General features: G+C 47.0%; 1 protein-coding gene across 4 annotated transcripts in view; it reads right to left on the bottom strand.

The window, feature by feature from the left end:
- ULK1 (unc-51 like autophagy activating kinase 1) overlaps window positions 1–21724 on the bottom strand; it is a 138484-nt gene that overhangs the window by 63047 nt on the left and 53713 nt on the right. Inside the window, exons 2-6 of one of the 4 annotated variants that reach the window (XM_069870765.1) lie at window positions 19820–19969; window positions 18943–19035; window positions 18812–18853; window positions 3048–3080; window positions 2201–2237 (exon numbers count right to left, since the gene is read on the bottom strand). In XM_069870765.1, coding sequence (XP_069726866.1) covers window positions 2201–2237; window positions 3048–3080; window positions 18812–18853; window positions 18943–19035; window positions 19820–19909 — 295 coding nt within the window. In that variant the 5' untranslated portion in view covers window positions 19910–19969. Of the gene's footprint in view, window positions 1–2200; window positions 2238–3047; window positions 3081–18811; window positions 18854–18942; window positions 19036–19819; window positions 20095–21724 lie in introns of those variants that run through there. The other 3 variants (XM_069870768.1, XM_069870767.1, XM_069870766.1) reach the window with 3 other exon arrangements.

Raw genomic sequence — 21724 nt, forward strand, 5'->3', positions numbered from 1 at the left:
GTGGAACGGAGAAATCCATGCAATGCAAAAGCTTATGCTTGTTTCTAGGCTCTGGGATCTGGAAGACCCAGGTCTCTGCTGCAGTGATGGGAGTAATGAACTTCCTTGCTGTAGACCCTCACTGGCTGCTCCCCCTGGAAGTATGTGCCTGGGTTTTCTTTACTGGCAACTGGCACACAGGTATTAAGAGTTAAAGTAAAAGTAAGCACCAATTTCCCAGTCACAACAGCTGTTCTTTACAGTTGTCAAGGTAAAATATTTTTTGGTAAAAACAGAGCTAAAGGTTACTTTTTCAAATTAACTCAGGCAAAGAAAGATCAAGCCTTACCTCAGGCAACATTCAAACAAACCAAACTGGGGTAAAACTGAATTTTATTTGGAAAAAACAATTCACTGTCACTTTCTCAAACCACCCATCAGTTTCCTGAGCAGTCCCATTTGACAAACAAGGAAATGAGCTGGATTATGAGCCTAGCTGATTGCACAGTATGCCTCAATTTTTGTTTTTGGTGGGGTGGTGGAAGGGAGAAGATGACAATGGACACAGAGGCAGTAGGATGAACAGGATGATTTTCTATAAACTCATGTTTCTATAAATCATTCAGCCAGAAGCTGTGTTCTTGTTTACAGACTCAAGTTTGCCAAGCAGGGGGTACAGCCCTGTGCTCTGATATCAAGGTTCATATCCTGTGTATGAAAGCTCAAAACTTTAGCTTTCAAATCATTTCATGATTTAAATTTGTACGTGTATTCAAGGAGAAAAAGAAAGTATCAAATACAAAACCATTTTCACTCGGTATTTATAACAGCGTTCCACCACCACCAAAGGCGCTGCATTCGAAGCACAGCAATATCCAACACATGTAAAACATCATCGCTTATTTAGGACAAACCACAACAAACCTGTAAAACACAAATGCCTGTCACTTCTATCTTGCCCACATTTTAAACGAAACACATGAAAGGCAGAATATTCCTTTACCTTTTCTGCCTTTCATGTGCTATTCGTTTCTAAAATGTGGGCAAGATAGCAAGTGCACGGCATTTGTGTTTTACCAGGTTTGTTACCATCAAGCCCCAAATAATCATTCTAGGGATACCAGCACTAGCTGTAGGGCAAATGTAAATTAAGCTTTTAATCCTTCAATTTTTGCCATTTCCAGGCACTGTGTATCTCAAATAAGGAGCCTGAAGTATTATCCAGTCGACTAGCTTTTAATTTGAACAATGTGAACAAACTTTGTTTAACCACGACCCAGAGGCACACATGAAATGAGATTAAATTTGTCTCTTCACATTTAGTAATCTTCTAGTTAACATGCAAACCAACAAGAAAGCTACTTTAAAGAAAAAAAATAGTCAGGCCAACAGAAAATAAGGGCTGTGTGTGACTGCAGCTAAGGAACTCGTTACACATGTGATCCTCCTACTGCATAGGTACTCAGGTGCACTGCGATCCTGTACCTGTGCAGCGGGCTGCCCCAAAAAAAAAGCTGGGGAGATCACAACCCAAGTCCCAGCAAAACTGCTGCAAAGTGCCTTTCATTTGGTTTGGTGGCAAAGACACGCTTCAGTCTCATCAAAGGTTCTTCAGGGCACCATAGTCACAGAAACCTCTGCTACACTCTCCAGAAGTTATACTCTCCTGAAGTTGGTAGTTTCCATCAACCTCAACGCTACTGGCTACACCACAGTCACTCTTGATAAACTGAAGTGAGAAATGTGTTCTGTCCTAGGTGTGGGGACACTCTTAGGGGAAAACTTAATGATGGTGAAATATACTCTTGGAATCTTATTTTAATCCAACCCTACAGAACTGCAAGACTTTGGTATTAATAGCTTTTTTTTTCCCAGTGACCAAGAAAGAGACAAATTGTGTCCCTAGCAGTATTAAACCATGTTTAATCTATCAGGCCATTGTAACTAAAAACGTAACTGCTGACAACAGTCACCAGTGACCTACATAAGAAAAGTCTACAAGGCCAGCTTTTATTGCCATGGATTCTCAGTTTTCAAGTGATTATCAAGGGTGAAGCTCTTAGAAGAGGAGCAGTGATACTCTGCTTATTTTGCAAGAATAAAATAAAAAGATATACCATCTGCTTACTTAGATCTTCCACAAACCCCAGCAACTTTTATAAGCTAAACCAGTCAGTGTTTTCTTCTAAATAGAGAGGATATTCTCCAATGTTCTACTTACTGTGAAGATAGTCTGCCAGGTCACCACCATTACAGTACTGAAAACAGAAAAGAATGCTCGGTTAATCAAAGATTATAAACAGTAAACTTCACCAGAACAGCAAGCTCATCGTGGTATTTAAACATAAATAATCACACATATGCCAAAATATGTATTCAGAAGTTGGCAGGGAAAAAAACAACCTTCCAGTAGGTTCCTCTTCAGTCCTATTTCCCCTACGTGTTCCGTTGCATTACAATCCACCAGCATTATCCATAACAGTTTTAATGCACATTAACATACACCCATCTCCAGGCACACCAGAGGAAGACAGAACCAGAACAAAGCAGAAAGGTTACCCCCGAAGGTACCACCAGAAAAGCTGCTTGAGGAAAGCCTGGGAGCAGCCACAGCTGAAAAGTGAAATTCCCCACATCACATTCCATATCGCTAAGGAAAGTCAACAAGACCTCAGACAGGACTGCAGAGGAAAGAAAATGTTCTAAAGCAGCTAAGCTATGTGGAGAAAATTTACTTTGCATGTATCCTTCAAGCAGATACTATCCAGGAACATCCACTTGACCCCTGAGGTAAAACACCTGACAGATTAAACCCACACCAGCATGACCTCCTGACAGCAGCAATATGAAAAGTCCTCCTGGCTGCTGTCTTCCCCACACTGCCCCAGTTCTCAAAGGCAGGAAGCTATAGATTAGACTAGCAAAAGCATCACAGGTAAGACTCTGCGCAGAAAGCACTATTTGTATAACCAGCCGGTCTTATTTTAAACCAAGCTAAATTATGAAAGAGAAAGAGGGGGAGAAAAAGAAGGAGAAAAAAAACACCCCAAAACCCAAGACATACTCACCTCCATAACCAAGTAGACAGAGTTTGCCAGTTCCTGGGGAAAGAAAAAAAAAAAAAAAGAAAATATTTAGACTGAAATATTTCACATGCATTACAGGTGCTGCATTTCTTTTTAAACAGGTAAACTCTGTATGATTCAGACTAAAGAGCAGGGGCAAAACATCATTATAGATTAGTTCCCTGAGGTCTGCGTACTTCCAAAGTGCCAGGTATTTAAGCATTTTATTCCTTTCTGTGTGCATCTATTTAGCCAAGCAAATCTCCTCTATTGTGGCTTGGGTGTTCATCTTCCTTTCTGGCGTTTAGGATTAACAGCAGCATGCAACGCAGATGCTGGCATGCTAAAATCTTAGAGCCTTAATCATTTCCACATTTAACTTGTCCGTTTATAGCAACTGCACCCACACGAGCAGCACTAGTCTGAACAGAGAGATAAGAGCAACAACTTTGGGATGTGCAATTCAACCCCACGGCTGAAAAGCACCCAAGAGATGCACCTTTGACTTGAGGGTAAAAAGGAAAGATCTCAGGTCACACTGGCCAATCGATTTCTACACACGCATTAACTGAGTGCTATTATCAGGCGGCTAAAGCTTTCTGGATTATCACGGGGTTCAACAGCAGCAAAGCCCAGGCCAAGTGCTCATCTTCCTATGGTTTCTACAGGTGCTGCAGTGTGACGCCTCTTACAATCTCGAGAGGTTACGTGCAGCCTTCGCTGACCTCCTCCGCTGGCTCCCTGGCCTTAAGAATCATAGAAAAACCAGGTTGGAAGAGACCCACCGGATCATCGAGTCCAACCATTCCCATCAATCACTAAACCATGTCCCTCAGCACCTCGTCCACCCGTCCCTTAAACACCTCCAGGGAAGGTGACTCAACCACCTCCCTGGGCAGCCTCTGCCAGTGCCCAATGACCCCTTCCATGAAACATTTTTTCCTAATGTCCAGCCTGAACCTCCCCTGGCAGAGCTTGAGGCCATTCCCTCTTGTCCTGTCCCCTGTCACTTGGGAGAAGAGCCCAGCTCCCTCCTCTCCACAACCTCCTTTCAGGTAGTTGTAGAGAGCAATGAGGTCTCCCCTCAGCCTCCTCTTCTCCAGGCTAAACACCCCCAGCTCTCTCAGCCGTTCCTCATAAGGCCTGTTCTCCAGCATGCACGAAGTGGAACAGACACTGTAGAAGTGCAGGACACTAAAAAGAAACGTGCCCCACCACCAGCCAGCCCGAGAGCCACGTCGTGCATGTTGGTGACACACACACAGAATAACTGTGACTGTGCAAAACACACCCGTTCCCAGCAGCTGCTTGGCACTTGTTCAGCAGAGCTGCCATCCCCTAGCAGGGAATAAACACGAAAACAACCAGATGTTTCAGCCCCAGGCAGACTCGCAAGGGCAAAGGACTCTAAATCCTCCTGTTAACGCAAACACAGACAGAAGCAGACTTGCTACACAAAAACCTGCACATGCCACCAGTCACTCTGAAAGCGAAGGCCCAGTCCTGAAGGAGCAGGAAAGAATGACCCGGGTGAGTGGAACAGCTCTGAAAGCAGAGCAGAGCAAGAGACTGCACTCCATTTCCATGGCTCCAGGGCAGCATGCCTTTACTTACAGGCTGCTTAGATACTTGCCTGCCCGATTCCTCTCCCAAGCCTGACTACAACTGCAAAAACCCCCTAGCATCCACCCTACCAGTCTTTTAGCTTCCAAGCAGGCTTCACTGTCTGCCCTCTGCCCCTTTCATCTTGGTCTGCCCACAGGATTCTGCTTCCCATCAAGCCTGTACCAAACTGAATCATAGAATCATAGAACCACTAGGTTGGAAAGGACTCAATGGATCACTGAGTCCAACCATTCCCATCAATCACTAAACCACGCCCCTGAGCTCCTCATCCATCTGTCTTTTAAACACCTCCTGGGAAGGTGACTCAACCACCTCCCTGGGAAGCCTGTTCCAGTGCCCAATGACCCTTTCCATGAAATTTTTTTTCCTGATGTCAAGCCTGAAACTCCCCTGGTGGAGCTTGAGGCCATTCCCTCTCGTCCTGTCCCCTGTCACTTGGGAGAAGAAGCCAGCTCCCTCCTCTCCTCAACGTTTTTTCAGGTAGTTGTAGAGAGCAATAAGGTCTCCCTTCAGCCTTCTCTTCTCCAGGCTCAACAACCCCAGCTCCCTCAGCTGCTCCTCGTAAGACTTGTTCTCCAGCCCCTTCACCAGCTTTGTTGCTCTTCTCTGGACACACACCAGAGCCTCAACCGACTGCCTCTGTCAACACCTCAAGCCCTCAGCATCTCCCATCATTTCTCTTGCAGCACTCTTTCAACCTCACAGTGTGAAATCAGAGTTTACAATGCTGCTGGAGGACTGGTTGGAAGAAGAGCAAGAGAAGGAAGCTGAGCTATCTGCTGCTTGAAAGACTCCAGCTACAGCTGCACTCAGCAAGGGCCACCTTCCCCCAGAGCAGCACGAGGCACCAGGCAGCTCAGCAGCCTCCACTCACTCATCTGTCTGCTTCAAAGTCCTCTCCAGACCCCTGGGCTGGCCCTTCCCAGCTGTTCTCAACACCAAGCTCAGCTGAGCTTCTTGAAGGTCCCCTTGTTTGTCCAAAAAGCAATTTTCTGTGCTCCTTCAAGCCAGCACTTGTTGCATTTCCTTGCATGACAAGCTCTGCTTTCAATGAGCCCTGATTTCCAACCTCTGCATTTAAAAGCAGCACAAAGTCATCCGCTTTTACACACGGTTCAGATGAAGAGGGACACCAGTCTGTGGCTAAAAGCACCCACAGAGGGAAGTCCTGCAAGAAGGAAACCCCAGGCACCTCACAAGCTTTGCATGTGACAAAGTGTTGGGGGAAAACTTTCAGAATCATTCGAAGTGCACCAGCTCCAGCTGTCCTTAGTAGGAACCGTGGAAAGTTAAGGTTTATGAAAGACACCCAGGCCTCTCGCTTCTCCAGGAACTCCAGCCACGGATTTACCAGAAGAATCAAGGATACACCAGCACAAGTGCTGAGGGAACAACCACGGGGTTGTACACCACAGAGCTCACTACAGGGCAACTGCTGGGCACAGAGAAACCCTATGAAGTGGCTTTTGCAGCCCACATTGATCATAACTACAGCAACGTTTTTCACAGATACTTCTCTAAACATGCTTTGACCATTGCAGATCAGTAACTCTACACATTAATGCAAGCCAGCAAGATTTGGGGAAGCTTAATACATTATTACCTACAGAGAAAACAAAGAGGAAGTTTAGCTTACACAAACTTAGTCCAAAAGATATTTGTAACAAGTTATTAGTCAATAGCTAATGTACAACGTACAGTTTGGCTGTTTTCCCACTGTATGTTATTTAAAGGCTCTGCAAACAAACATCATCAAGCAAGGCATTGACTTTTGGCAGCCAGTGTGTGCAGTGACCAGGGTTAAATAAGGACCCGTGCCAGCAGGGGAGATGCTCTGCTCGACTTCCCCAGCAACAAGGTGACCTCAGTGGTTGGTGGTTTGATCCCACAAACACAGGGTAAAGAGATAAGACAGCAATGCCTGAAAGACCTCCAGGAGAGAAGTAAGTGGCTCCTCCAACCCTCTGAACATTGAAGCTTTCCTGGGACATGCTCCCCACCCTGCTGCACACAGCACTGCAGCACAGGAACACGCAGCAAGCGTGTTTGCAGATCACAGGCACCTGTAGCAGGGATGACAACTTCATCGTTTGCAACTTCAGCATTTCAAGACTCACTAACCAGAAAGAGATTTGTAGGAATTTTGCCAACTAAACTAAACATTTCTTTCAGGAAGGGCCTCGGAAACAAGCTCTCATTTGGAAAACACCTTCAGCCAGCAGCTTTCTGTGGTCATTGTCTAAAGAGACTTCTGGTTTCTCTAATGGGCTGATGGGCTTCTCTCATGCTGATTCGGCAGCAGAAATATTTCTTTCCCATTTTTAGCCTTCCACAGTATTTATGATTTGTTCATTAACAAAATAAGAAATACTGCAAGCCAAATTTTGCAGGCTACCAGTCTCCCTGAAAAGAAACAAAACACCCAACCCACTCATTTCCACATCAGTAACAATATTAGTTTGTTGTATTGCTGCAGAGGCCTGTGTCCAAGAAGTACTACAGATAATTTACTCTGGACCTTACTCACACGTGCCAGTCCCCGCAGCCAAGGCTAATCCTGTCACTAACCAGGCTTGATGAAGGGAACAGCACAGAGGCAACCCCCCAACTCTTCCTCTCATCACAAAGAGCAGCAGTGCCCTGACTGGCACCAAAAGGCTTCTGCCAAAGACACTAAGTTGATAATTAATCAGTCTGGATCACTGCCTCATAGTTCTTGCAGCAGAAGCCCCAGCGATGAAGTTACAGTTTAATTGAGTGTAAAAATAGGCAACAGCCTCTACTGTCTACAAATAAGGCACATCTGCTGACAGAGGACAAAGAAATGAAGAAACTTCATTTAGCAGAACAGCATTAATTACCCCAGGACAGTGCCACGTTAAAACTCCTCACTGGGACATTTGGAGAGATGGCGTTACCAACATCAAAAACAAGCAGTCCTGTCTCCCTTAAAATTTTCTCTCCACCCATCCTGGAAGGTGGCATGATGCTCTTCTTGGAAAGTGTATGTTTAGGTGTGTCCAAAGGGAAATGTCTGGGTGTACCGGCAGTTAGTCATCCTCCTACCACAGCTTAAAAAGGCTGCAGGAGGAAACTTCCATACAGAATTCCTCCTCTGCACTCTACACCACCACCTTGCCTGCCACCAAATTTAGAAAGACTTTTAGGAAGGGAAAAAAGTTGCTGTTTAATGACACAACACTCCAAAAGTCTCAGCAGTGCATTATTCTCACCAATCTGTGCAGGACCAGTCTTGTAATAGACACTAGGGTACAAGCAGCGAAGAACAGCTTCCACCGCACACAAAACCTCTTTTCTACTAAGACTGGGGGATGCAGCAGGAACATTTTGAAGATGAATGTAGCTCCAATGGTATGCCCATGTGCTGAGCACCGCGTGGCTGATGAGGCTCCTACAACCTGCGTGAGAGGAGCCATATGGATGCAAGCCTTCCAAACTGGTATTATTATTCTCCTGAAGAGCAGTGTCCTATCTCTCCTTGCTGGCCTCCCTGAGGGCAAAGGCTGCTGGTTTGTACCTCTCAAAAGATACCCACTGCTCTCAGACAGCACCCGCAGCAGCTGCCAAGCAAAGATAATTGCCACGTGTGGATCTCTGAAAGTGGGGCTAGGACTCATCAGTTGTACCAACACAACAGAAGCCTAAAACAAAGCTGATGGTCTGACAGTGGAAGATAAAACTCGACACCAACTGAAAGCCAAGCTTTTCTGTTCTGTTGTTTTGGTTTTTATAATGCTACCTCCCTCACCCACTGCAGCAGAACTACCACACACTGCATCCTCCAGTTTAGCCAATATGATCTCACAGGGCCAGTGCCCTTTTTGTCTATAGCCTCTTGTCATCACCCTTCTGACAGTGGCTCGGGCTGTAACAAACACGACTTTGCTTTACAGAAACCAATTCCTAGGCTAAAGGCACCTGGAAAGCCTTCAGCTAAGCCTGCAGCTCCCAAGCCGGCTGGGCTCAGGAAACAGTTCACGATCCTCGAGAGAGAAGAAACTTTCCAACCAGTGAAATCTCTTGGTATTATTTCACTCTGGCTCACAGCTTGCCTTGAGCAGGCTAACCTCTGCAGACGGAAAGGAAAGCCATCATGCTATGCAAGGATTATCTCTTGACGCAACTATTTGAATGGAGGCAAGATAAAAGACAATAGTAACATCAATCTGAGTTGTGGGAGCACCTATCAACCCTCACCCTTTGGAAAACAGATCTAAAGCAAATAGCTAGAAGATATTCATAGGCTTTTGACCTCAGGTGGAAAGAAAAACAAGTCTCAGTCTATTGTGTTTCTCTGTTCTCTGGCCCTGGTCCCTCTCTTCTCTTCTTCTGAACGTCACCAATAAGGAATTCAGAAACATTTCAAGCAGGTTCCCAATTCAAGAGTCAACAATTAACTTAAATGAAGGAAGAAAAGGAGGGAAGAGGAAAGACCTAAGTACTCATTCACAGCAGTATAATCTCCGCTTTGCACGCTCACACAATACCACAAAATGTTTCTCAAAGCCAGACACAGCTTCACAGCCAGACAAAAGTACATTTGAGGACAGACTTTTAAGACTCCAGTCATGCAGCCAGTGAGGTCCTGTAACAAGAGAGTTAGCATATTATAAGGCACCAGCAGCCACTTTCCTCTTCAAAGTGATGTCTTGGGCTACGGTAGCAGTCGCACAATAAGCAGAGCCCAGGAGACGATATGCAAACAACAAATACCATTATCCAAAAGCCTACTCAATACCTTTGCCCATTTTGGCATATCCGGGTCCAACAATAAAACCTGCTGTTACTGACTGGGAATCATTATTACCATTGCCAGCAGATCTTTGACTTCCAAAAAGAATGAGGGGTCCTAATTTCTTAAGGTATATCCCAGGGAATAAGCATAAGAAGCAAGATCCAGAGACACCCACAGACTTCTGCACTGGCTCTTCTCTGCATTCTGCTTCCTACAGACATGTCAGCTTGCTCCAGGACATGGAGCGCCAGCAGAGGCACAGGGCAAGCAGAAAGGAGATCCTGCAGCAGAGAAGTGGCTTATGGCCAGCCTTGCAGCAGGGAGGTTTCTGCAGAAGAAGAACCAGAAGAACAGTGATGCCAAGGGCCAGTGCTACCAGGCACTGCGGTATTCTCTGTGTATAAAACAGATGAGCTGTTTAAGGACAGGTCGTACATTAGGGCCGATTAAAAACAGCAGGAAAGCTATCCTCTGTTTCTACATGGGCTTCAGGAAGGGAGGGAAAGTACTTCCCATCCTCCTGGCAACAGTCCTAAAGTCTGAGTGCATGCCATTAAAAAACAAACCAGACAATGTCAAGTCTGTGAAGCTACTGTTTGCCAGGCAGTGAATAGAACCACAGACAAACGGCTGGCAAGACAGCTCTATCTTCAAGTGACCTGAAGAGACTTCATCTCCTCCAGCTGCTTTCCACAGCTTCATGCAAAGCAGTCCCAGCTCTCTCCTCCTCTCCAGCTCCACCCCAGGCAGTGGCAGGCTGCAGTGTCCATTGCAGCCAGGCTGTTGGCTTCACACAAGTCCACTGTGTTCCTCAGTCAGAGCCCTGAGATTCAACACACTTGCTGGGCGATGGAAGCTATGGCACTTGCAGGAAAACGTGACTCTCCTTCTGAGGCAGACTGGGCCTCTGCAGGGCAACGCTTCATGGCAAGTCAATGCTGAGAGCTTTATCTGAGCCTAACCACAGCAACCAAAATACAGAGTCAGCATCATAATACGAGTATAGAGACAAAGCAGCAGGTCCCACAAGTCACAGCTTCAAGGCGAGATTAAAAACATGCACCAGAGCAAACTTAAGACTCCTGCTGCTGGGACACTGAAAAGCGATCGCTTGATATAGCAGTCATGTTCTTCTGGGTATAGAAGACCATCTACACCCCTTTGTGCCCACAGCTGGCCAGCTGTTCAGGAGGCATTCCTGCTTGAGAGCATGCAGCGCAGGACCATCTGCAGCAGCCCAGCAAGGATAAGAGATTGCAGAGGGAAAAAACAGCAGAATCCTGAAAAGTTTGAATTTTCTGACATGGAGTGGAAATACCTCTTTGCCGACAGGCAGAATAAAGCCTAAAAGCTTCTTTAAACAAAAACAAGGTCCTTTTTGCAAATGCCAACACAATATGATAATGCTATCACGAAAGGAAACTTCAGAATTCTATAAACAGTGATAAAAATACTGAAGATCAACTTGCTTTTCTATATTTATTTCTCATCTCCTTTTTGTACCACAGTCTCATTACTATGAAAGGAACATTTAAGGTTGAATTCCCCATTACCTTAAGCTTGGTCACATGTACTGGAATGAAATCCTTGCATACCATGAAGTCGCATTTTACGAGCCTGCCCAAAGGAGTAGTGGGGGGAGTGCTGTGAGCCGAGGCAGACAATGGGGCAGGCTACAAGAGTTGAACGTTTCAATTTTAATCACACACTCACCTATTCACTTATAAGGCATGTTCCAATAAAAACAAAACCACTCAATCTGGAAGTTTGATTTTAGAACCAATTAATGTAATTCTACGAAAAGTTGGGAATGGCTTTTTTTTTTTTTTTTAAAGGCATATACCAAATACAATCTGACATCCTGCAGGAGATTGTTTTTATGCAGCTCTAGAAATCAGAGACCAAGTCCCAACAGGGTCTTCTATAGCAGCTGCATGACTGACTGGCGTTTGTGATTCTTCTCTTTTACATCCACTTATTTCATCCTTCATTTGCCAGATTTAAGAAAACAAACAGACACTGCCACAACACAAAGGTGCTATAACAAGGAGTTTAAAAAAAAAAAGAAAAGAAGAATTTTCAAATAAAAACTGTCTTAATTTAAAAAGTGGAAAAAAATATGCAATTCCCAGAAGCCAGAGTAACATGGGTTTCTGCGGTATTTGAAGAACAAAGAGAACTGGATTTTTTTTTAACAAACTTAACAGGCTGGCTAAGTAGGTGAAAAAAAATGTCAAACCCAAACGAAAAATCCTGCAAAGAAAGCTGCCTAGCTGTGTGTACGGTACCGTAAAGCAGCACACACAGAGAAAACATCTGGTCCACGTGCTCCAAAGCCATCCCACATCCCTGCCTGATTGTACCTGCAATCCCTGGGGGTTCCCATCACACCAGCAGCTCTCACACCCCACGCCCTCCCCCGTGTACCAAGCCAGCTAGGAGGCCTTCCCTTTCCAGAGATGGAAGACGCTTTCCTCAACAGAATCTCCAATGACTTAAAATTCTACATCTTTCATCCCCACCACCGGAACCACATTGTCTGGCTGATCTCTAGCATGCCAGCTCAGTTGACCTAATTCCTCCTGTTATTCTGATGCTAGAAGACAAGCCAGGTGCTCCTGCAGACAGACAGAACATTATTGCCCTAAGCAACCAGTGATGCAGAATTGGATTCATTTCCATCAGCCCCCCTTGAAACAACCTTGCTCGATAAACAAGCGCGGCTTTGGGGTCCTCCTTTCACATTTTGAAAGCATCTCTGTTTACGGTGGTATTTAAGGCTTGCACATCATAAAGCAGGAGACATCACACAGTTAAAGCACCTCTTTGCAATACACTAAACACAAAAGAGGCTCTACAGGTAGTTGTTGGCAAGGCTCTCCCTGGATTCTGCTGTGGACATTTGTTATTAAATTTCTCAGAGAGGAACCATAACATTCGAAGGCATTTAAGAAGAAGGCTCTTCTTAAGTAAAGTATGTTTAGCTTTGTGCCCGAGAAATATAGCCTTGGAAGACCACATCACTCATATTCACTTTCCATGGAGTTGGCCATTTAATATTGCTACAGCAACACAAGTAACAGCAAAAAAACCCAAACCACCCAAGAAACCACACAACCAACAGAAAAAAAAGCAAAGAAGTACATACTTATTTTGACAACAAAACCAAACCAAAATCCTCTCCTTAACTTTGCAGATCAAAGACCACCATCTCTGCTGACCATCCCTGTGCTTAGCTTCTCGTTTCCCACTGTAACTCACTGTGTGCCAAGTGATGAAGGCAGTCTGCCTCATGGAAGGCATATACCCGCTTCAAAGGACTACAGCTTCTCCAGGAGTTTCTCCAAAGCAAACCAGAGCCATCCAGCTCAGATTCCTACCACCAATACCAAATTTATCTTTGCTGTTTGCTAGCCCACCTGTTGTGCAATGGCTTTTCAGATGGTGTCAATGGGTTGGAAAAAAGAAGACTCATGAAAGTGAGCTGTATACTCAGTTCTCTACACGTGCTTGAGCACTAAGATCAGCTTTTGAGACACACAGTTTTATTGCAGTTTCACAGGTTGGGGTCAATTCCAGTCCAGCCACAAAATTACATCTTTTAATCAGGCTTTGGTTTGGACCTATGGATATTCAAACAGTGGTTCTCCATCTGAATCCAATCCTACGCAGGCACTGATTAGGAGGCACCTCTTCCCATCCATCTTCCAAGTCTCTACCTCCTTGCTTTGCTCACTCAAACCAAATGCATTCAATCATCACAAGGACTTAAACCATGGAAATTTTCTTAACAGAAACACTGATGGAACTTGAAGAAAAGCAGCATGAACAGTACCTCAGCCATTACCACAGCTTTGCTGTCAATCTGTGAACACAGCAGCCTATCAGTTTCCGATTACTGCTGGGAAACATTCCTTAATCTCTTATTATAGTCTGAGTAATGTTACCTTCCACAGGAGCTTTAGAGACTATTAACTTCCACGTCGGTGGCTCTTCCATGACATCTTAGTCATGTGAGAGGAAGACAGGTATGTGTTTTACACAAGGGATGAGTACAATGGTGACCATAACTTCAAAAATGCAATAAGGCTGCTCCCTCTAAAAAAAGCCCATGACTCCTCCAAGGTCTATATTTAGTGGTCAGCATTTGCTAGATGTTTCTGTGACCTGCACAGTGGAGCACTCAGCTAGTGAAGCCAATATTAAATAAAAGTTCAAGACTATAAAATTCTCTACTCTCCATAAACATAGCCATTTTGGTCCAGTAAACGCTCAAGCCTCATCCTACAAAACGACTGGTAGAGGGTGGCTGAGATTCTGTCCTTTTCCCCTTCTAGATCTAAATTAAACCAGAAGGAGTCTTCAGAGGCTCCCGTCAACAGATGCAAGGATGCTGACAGAGCAGGACAGCAGACACCCCATTCTTGCCCACAGTGCAAACAGAAAGAGGATTGCTTGGCAGTTCAGAGAAGCCTGCACTTTACACCCACTCACCAGGCAGCTTGCCAGCTTCGCTCGGGGATGGAATTAAAAGAGGATTTAACCAAGCAGGCAGCCTGACCTCAGGAGCGTGATCTCCCAGACACGGAGTGTCTCCTTAGTCATTCCAAGTGTCACAGGGGAGCCCTGTCGCCCAAGACGGGGCACCTGAACAGCAGTGCCTGAGGAACAGAAGATCCTGCGTGAGGTGGCACGAGAGGTGGCGAGGAGGTGACACTGCTGCAGCACTGATTCATCCGACATCACGCTCCTCAGTGAAGCGCTGCAGCAGAAGGGAGCGGTGCTGGAGGGCATGCCAAAGGACACTGCCGTGCTCGGAGCTCCAGGCGTCCCCGGGGACAGCAGAAGGCATGCACACAAGGCATGGACTAGCAGCTAAAGGCTCAGCGTTGGAAGAGGATGATGGTGCAAACAGCACAACAGAACATCACAGCCCAGCAGCCATGATCCTATTGATCATAGGGCTTTCTATACAGTAACAAATAGAACACGCTTGTTATTTGATAGGAATGCTTGGACTCGATGATCCAGTGGGTCTCTTCCAACCTGGTGATTCTATGATTCTATGATTCCTTGTGTCTCAAGACCAGCCCAGGGTGACTGATAGTTAAGCTGAGGAAGGTTTGTTCTGCCACCCATGCCTTAGTCCACGTGCACAAGAAAAACTGCACTGCAAGGACCCCGTGTTCTTTGTCTCCTCTTCAGGAGCCCCAGGTGACATAGTCAACCCAGCGGTCATTTTTGGTGAGTCTGTGCTGCACGAGTGACTTAAGCATTACTCTCAGCTCATTCCAAGCTGATGAGTACAACAAGTCAACTCAACATAAAGTTACGGAAGGCAGACCCCCAGGTAACTTAGCTTTAACCAGAAACTCAGGAGCGCAGTGCCCTGCGTGGTGCTAACAGCTACATTCCTTCAGCCAGTCCATCCCATCTATGTGAAATTATAACAAAGCAAACAAACAATCACAAACAATACCCACACGAGCATAGTCGTAGCCAGGCTGCTTGAAAAAGCTCAGATCACAGCACTCAACTAGGGAAAATGCGCCAGTTAAGTAATCCTCCTTCCCATTTCATGCAGGAAAATGCTTTCTAACATCCAAAGCATGATTTCTGTCCAGGAATAGCAGATTTTCTGCAGGCGTTGGGTTAAGGTTGCTTTGCTCTGCAGTGCTGAACAAGCCTGCCCCAGCCTCAAACACAGCCACATGTGAGTTCCTCAGCTGACACCTATTCAACCAACCTTCCTGTGGCAGGTGGCCCTCAACAGGGAAGGAGAAACACCCAGGATCTCCCACTGCCCCAGAGATCTTAGTTACATGTAAGAACCTACTTCTGAGTAGTGCTGGAAGCAGCTGTCTAGCACACAGTGCTCCAAGGATCCAACAAGTTCAAGAGTTACCTTCCTAGCACTGAATCCCCTGAGCTAATCAAGCAGTCTCTGATCAGAGATTCAGATTTGACAGTCTGAGTCAGAAAAGAAACCAAAACAAGTCCCATTCACCAGGCCACATGCTGCTTAGCTCTCAGCAGCAATGTTACCAAAGAGCTGAGCTGAGTTTTAGGAATCCCTTTTCTAAGAAATCTCATTTCCAAACCCAGTCCTCATGTGCTGGAAACCATCATTTCTATCCTTGTTGTCACGAATTTCCACCGTAAGGAATAAGAGCTCATTCAGCTGTCTTCAGAGTGAAAATCTTCTGCTACCCAGATGTCCCTCCAGGCTGCTGCACTGCCCCTCGATTGCTGCTGTCTGGAGATCCCAACTCCAGACCCTCTGTGAGCCAGAGCCAGGGCCAGGGATTGTTCAGTAGCACCTCATGCACTCCACATTTGGCAGAACACAGTTCCACTTTATGCCAAACATCTCCTATGCCTCGGGAATATCTGCACCACGACTCCATACAGACACTAACTAGACTTATGGAAACACAATGTGATATGATTTATCCTCTTTTTGAGCAGGGGTTCTTGCATTAGACTTCTAGACTATTTGCAGCACCTCTCATTAATATATAAGCACATAATAATGGGAATATGCATATTTCATTTTGTGAGCTATTTTTACGTAATGATGCTGGTCTTAGGACTCCAGTGAGGAGATCTATAAAAGTCCAGACATTGCACTTCTATGCATTAAACATTCACCGGTATCATTTATTCCTAGGAAGCTTCTTATTTTGTCATTATTTATGAACTAATACCACAAAGACCTATGAAACAAGAAGGAACAGACCAATTTTGCTGCATTTGAAGGATAAAATAAGTGTGCCAGGGTGAGACCTGCTGTCAGTATTAAATATCAGCACTACAAGCGTCTATCTGGCATTACATAAAAAGATCTTGATTAGTACGAGGCCTTGTTAGCGTTAGCTTTTAACCATGAAAATGCAAACGAAAGCATCACTGGGTGTAATCACTTGCTTACAGCCACTGTGGTTTTGGCAACCATTTCCTTGTGTGCAAGGAACACACAAGTCAAAGTTAAAGTCACTGTTGACAAGAGGTGCAGAGGAAGGGACAACACAAAATGCAACAAGCAGAGCTACCCTGCAACAGTAAGATTCACAGGAAATATTTTTTCCTTTTTGCTTATGATGTTGTAATACAAGAAAGAAACCTTTTCAGCTTCAGAAAGCCTAAAAGTAAGGGCTCAATTAATTGCAACTGTTTTCAAGGGTAAATATGTACGCAGCTATGAATGAAACAACTGATCTTGTATCAGAGGAGCAAGGTGAGGAACAAGTAGTCTTTTCCACAAGGTAAGGAAGGGTAGTCAGAAACCAGCTTTCCATAGAACGGCACTTTTACCTCTGCAGATAATTTATTCTCACAGAGCAAGGCCAAACACTCAGGCACATCACACACACACCCTCTATGTGGGTGGACTGCATCAGCCTGTGTCTGGTGACCCCATCACCTTATACCAGAGGAGACTCCACAGCCTGGCAGTGCTGTGGAGCATCCAACACCACCTAAGTCATCTAATTTTGTCTAAGAGATCAAGTTACCCAGGTCATATAAGGACTCTGACAAAGCTGGTAACTAAACATATACCTGGACGTGCCCTTCAGCCCAGGACCATTCTCAAGTTGTTGTTCTGGGGTATCTTACACAGCTTCTCGCTGATATCCCACTAGGCTATACTGCTATACACCAGAATTTAACTAAAGCTCATTTGCCATCACATAAAGGAAAAAAAGCATTGCTGCCATTGTATAGTGATGAAAACATTCCTTTTGTGGGAAATGTCTTTGAGCTGCTTCCTACCTGGCAGTTATTTGAACCTGGGCAGGAACAGAACACGAACAAAGGTTTTGAAAGATCTGCAATAAGCAAATTAGCAGCATAATGCTCCATACAAATGCAAACTATAGAGGAAACGCAGACGCAGCCACGCACCTCCTCAGCTGAAAAGTTATTAAGTAAATTTAGAAGGGACAGAGGAGACTGATAATACAGGAGATCTAATGCCCCAGTGGCCTGTACCCAGAGGAAACTGCAGCACCTATGAGGTCAAAAGCAGCCACTGTTTTGCAAGACCAGCTCTAAAGGGTGGCTCGGGAGCAATGCACAACCAGCCTCTTGCCCAAACGGTATTTCCAAGAAGCAATCCCATTCCCAGCAGCTGTGCCTCCCTCCCAGAGTCATGTGAAACCCCCCAAGTCCAGCTCTTGTAAAACCACCACCAGGCATCGATTGCTTCCCAAGGAGCTGGCTCCCTGCAGAATCAGACCATAACACCCTAATCCTGCAGAGAGGGACACGGTGGGCGACGCAGCCCCGGGACTGGGGTGATGTGAGCAAACTACAGCACCCAGAAGGCACTGCAAACAGGCTGTTCCAACCAGCTGGGACTCCTGCTCGGGGTGACGCGGAGGCCACCCGAGCCAATCCACGGGAGAAGGAGGAATGTCAACAAACAACGGTGGCCTGCGGGACATGTGATATCGGGGACAGGGACGGACGCCGGCGATAAGCCACCTCAGGGCCAGCTGGGTGTCCGGCATAGCCAGCGGTCACGCAGCCACCGCTCGCAAGTGTCGGACCTTGGGGCGACGCGGGCTGTAGGGACGTATCGCACACCAGCCTCGCCACCCAAGACAGGAGGGTTCCATCTTAGGCTGTCAGATCCTGCGGCGTTTTGCTTTAAAAGGCATCACAAACGTCAGAAAAAACTTGCCCCACGACAATGCAGGATTTTTTAACTAAAAATTCAATGGGAAAAAGAAAATGACGCAACTGGATGGCTGACCACAAGGCTGATCTGCAACTGGGTTGCAGATCAGATCGGTTTTAGCCCCTTAGATTAGATCTTCAGAGCTGACTTTGAAGGAAAAAGCAACTGTGGGAAACCACAATAATCTAAAAATGCCTGCTGCAATTTTTAACACTTAGTGATTGCCACAAGGACAACAGAAAAATGCAAATTAAAATCCTCTGGAGCTGAAGACAATCATATGCTACAAAGTCACACGCTATTTTTGCATTGCTTAGGAAAAAATAAGTTTTCTTAGGGAGTATATCCAGACCAGAGAAAGAAAATAAAAGGTAGGCGTGCCAAGAATAAAATTACAGTAGTTATTTCTAACGTTTTGAGAACTTACAATCTGCCAACACAGACATATTCCCCACACACTGTATTTCACTGCATAACATCCTGGGAGCTGGAGCTCCCACCCCAGGAGTTCTGTGGTCCAGACAACAAACACACAATCTGCTCAACCCTGTTTGTTTATCTTTCCTTTGCTTATCAGGAGACTTTCTCCCTGCCCCCCCCCCCCAACCCAGAACAAGCATTTGATTACAAAACATCTGTTCCAAACTGAAATTCCACAAACACCACTAAACCTCTCCCAAATCCAGAATTGAATGTATTTACCTGGAAGTCATACAAGGCAACAATGTTTTCATGCTTCAATTCCTAGAAAAAGTAAAACAAAGACCATAAGCTGGGAGCAACAAAGGGCATACAGAACAAAGACTGAAGAAAACAATCCAGCCTACTTTTACCTTAAGTATTTTTATCTCCTTGCCCAGCAGAGTTTGAGATTTTGCAAGGTTCTTCTTGTTAATACATTTCACAGCTACTTCCAGCTCGGGTTTCTGAAAGAGTGAATATGTAATCCAATAATAAATGTAAATTTCGGCATTAATTTACATTAGGATAAGCAGCCTCCTAGCAGATTTCAAACACAAGCAAAGCAGCTCGAATAAAGGCCTCTCCCTGCATCCTAATGCCTGTCCCTCTCTTGTTCAGACTTGCCCTCTCCCAGCTCAGCCCAAGGAGAAAAGCCCAAGGTTGAGGTTTTTGCTACTACTTTATACAGTGATTATCCTCTTATTTAATCACTAGAAATAAACGCACTGTGGGAGCTGCAGCTTATCCCGAGCCCTGATGATGGAAAATCCACCGCCGGATTGGTTTCCTTTTATTTACCAGTAAGCGATTTCCCCTCCTCTTGGAAAAATGAAGTGGGGAAAGGAGAAAACTTCACAGACAGAAAAAAAAAACCAACAAAGCAAAGCCCTGTACGCGCTTCACAACCAGCGTGAGGGGGTTTAGGGCTTTTTTTACCCCTTGTTTCCCAGGCAAGGGGCAGCTTTGGGGAGCCGGCTCTGCTCCGGGGGGGGTGCAGAGAGAATAACAGCAATAAATAATAATTTATGTGGCATCACCAGAGCTGCCCCAGAGCCCGGGGATGGTGCTCGGGGCAGGAAGAGACAAGCAGGAACAGAGGGGATGCGGGATGCTCAGCTCGGCAGGGATGGGGAACACGAACAGGGATGCGGGGAGCCCAGGGTCAGTCCAGACCTAATAATTAATCAATTGAAAAAAAAGAAAAAGCAGAAAAAAGGGAGAAAAAAAGGAAAAGAGGCTGCGGCTCACCTCTTTGTGCCGGCCTTTGAAGACCACGGCGAAGGCTCCGTGCCCGATCAGGTCCTTCCTGCTGAACTCAAACTTTCCCACCGTCTCCATGGCGCTGCGCCCGGGGTCCCCGCGGCCGGCGGGGAGGCTGCGGCCGGGGCGGCTTCACCGCTGCGAAGGGACGGGGAGGAGGAGGAGGAGGAGGAGGAGGAAGGCGGTGAGGCAGGAGCCGGGCATGGTGCGAGGCGGCCGCTCAGCAGCGCGCTGCGCCCACCACCTCCTCCCCGGGCCGGAGCGGCGCGGCTCCCCGGCGGCAGGCGGGGCTCCCCGGGCCGAGCCCCATCCTCCCTCCCTCCCTCCCCGCCTCGCAGGCGCGGCTTGGCCGGCGGTCCACCTTAAGAGGGGTCCACCTTAAGAGGAGCGAGTCCACCTTAACCCGGCGGCGCCTCCACCTTAAGGGCGGCCTGCGTGCGCGCAGCGGGGTCACCGCCCGGGTCCTAGCGCCCGCCCGCCTCCTAAGCCCGCCCGGGTCCTAGTGCCCGCCTGCAAACAACGCCGTGCGGGGCGGCGCAAGCGCAGTGGCGGCGTTGGTGACAGAGACAGCGACAGCGGCGACCTGGGCTGGACGGGACGAGCCACACGCATTTAAAGACGCCGCGGCCTGAGTCACGGCTCGGTCCCGCGCTGCTGCCGGCCCCCGCCCCCGCGAATGTGAAATTGCAATCGAATAATTAAAAGAGGGGGTCCGTGCGGGGGAAATCTGTAAAAATTCACCCCAAAAGCACCTAACGGGACGCAAGGAGGACCGGGTCCCACCGCCCGCACCGCCCCTTCTTCGCAGGGGTGGACCGTGGTCGCCACGTGCTCCCGTGCTGGGGCCGGAGCGCCCCCATCCCCTCTTTCCCCCATCCCTTCTTCCCCCCATCCCTTCTTCCCCCCCATCCCTTCTTCCCCCATCACTTCTTCCCCCATCCCTTCTTTCCCCATCCCTTCTTTCCCCATCCCCTCTTTCCCCATCCCCTCTTTCCCCCCATCCCTTCTTCCCCCATCCCTTCTTTCCCCCCATCCCTTCTTTCCCCATCCCTTCTTTCCCCATCCCCTCTTTCCCCATCCCCTCTTTCCCCCCATCCCTTCTTCCCCCCATCCCTTCTTCCCCCCATCCCTTCTTTCCCCCCATCCCTTCTTTCCCCATCCCTTCTTTCCCCATCCCTTCTTTCCCCCATCCCTTCTTTCCCCCATCCCTTCTTTCCCCCATCCCTTCTTCCCCCATCCCTTCTTTCCCCATCCCTTCTTTCCCCCATCCCTTCTTTCCCCCATCCCTTCTTTCCCCCATCCCTTCTTTCCCCCATCCCTTCTTTCCCCCATCCCTTCTTTCCCCCCATCCCCTCTTCCCCCATCCCCTCTTCCCCCATCCCCTCTTCCCCCATCCCTTCTTCCCCCCATCCCTTCTTTCCCCATCCCTTCTTTTCCCCATCCCTTCTTTCCCCCATCCCTTCTTTCCCCCATCCCTTCTTTCCCCCATCCCTTCTTTCCCCCATCCCTTCTTTCCTCCCATCCCCTCTTCCCCCATCCCCTCTTCCCCCATCCCCTCTTCCCCCATCCCTTCTTCCCCCATCCCTTCTTCCCCATCCCTTCTTCCCCCATCCCTTCTTTCCCCCATCCCTTCTTTCCCCTCATGCCTTCTGCCCCCATCCCTTACATCCCTTTCCCCATCCCTGCTTTTCCTTCTCCCATCGCTTCTTTTCCTTTCTCCATCCCTTCTTCCCTACCACCCCTTCTCCCCCCACCCCTTCTCCCCCCATCCCTTCTCCCCCCATCCCTTCTTTCCCTTCTCCCCCCCATCCCTGTGTGAGAAACATTTATTCACTGCTAAAATATTGGAAAGTACAGTCTTCAAAGCAAAGACAATAAAATTTTTATTTTTAC

Source organism: Phaenicophaeus curvirostris, chromosome 17, assembly GCF_032191515.1.
Source record: "Phaenicophaeus curvirostris isolate KB17595 chromosome 17, BPBGC_Pcur_1.0, whole genome shotgun sequence".
NCBI classification, from domain to species: Eukaryota; Metazoa; Chordata; class Aves; order Cuculiformes; family Cuculidae; genus Phaenicophaeus; species Phaenicophaeus curvirostris.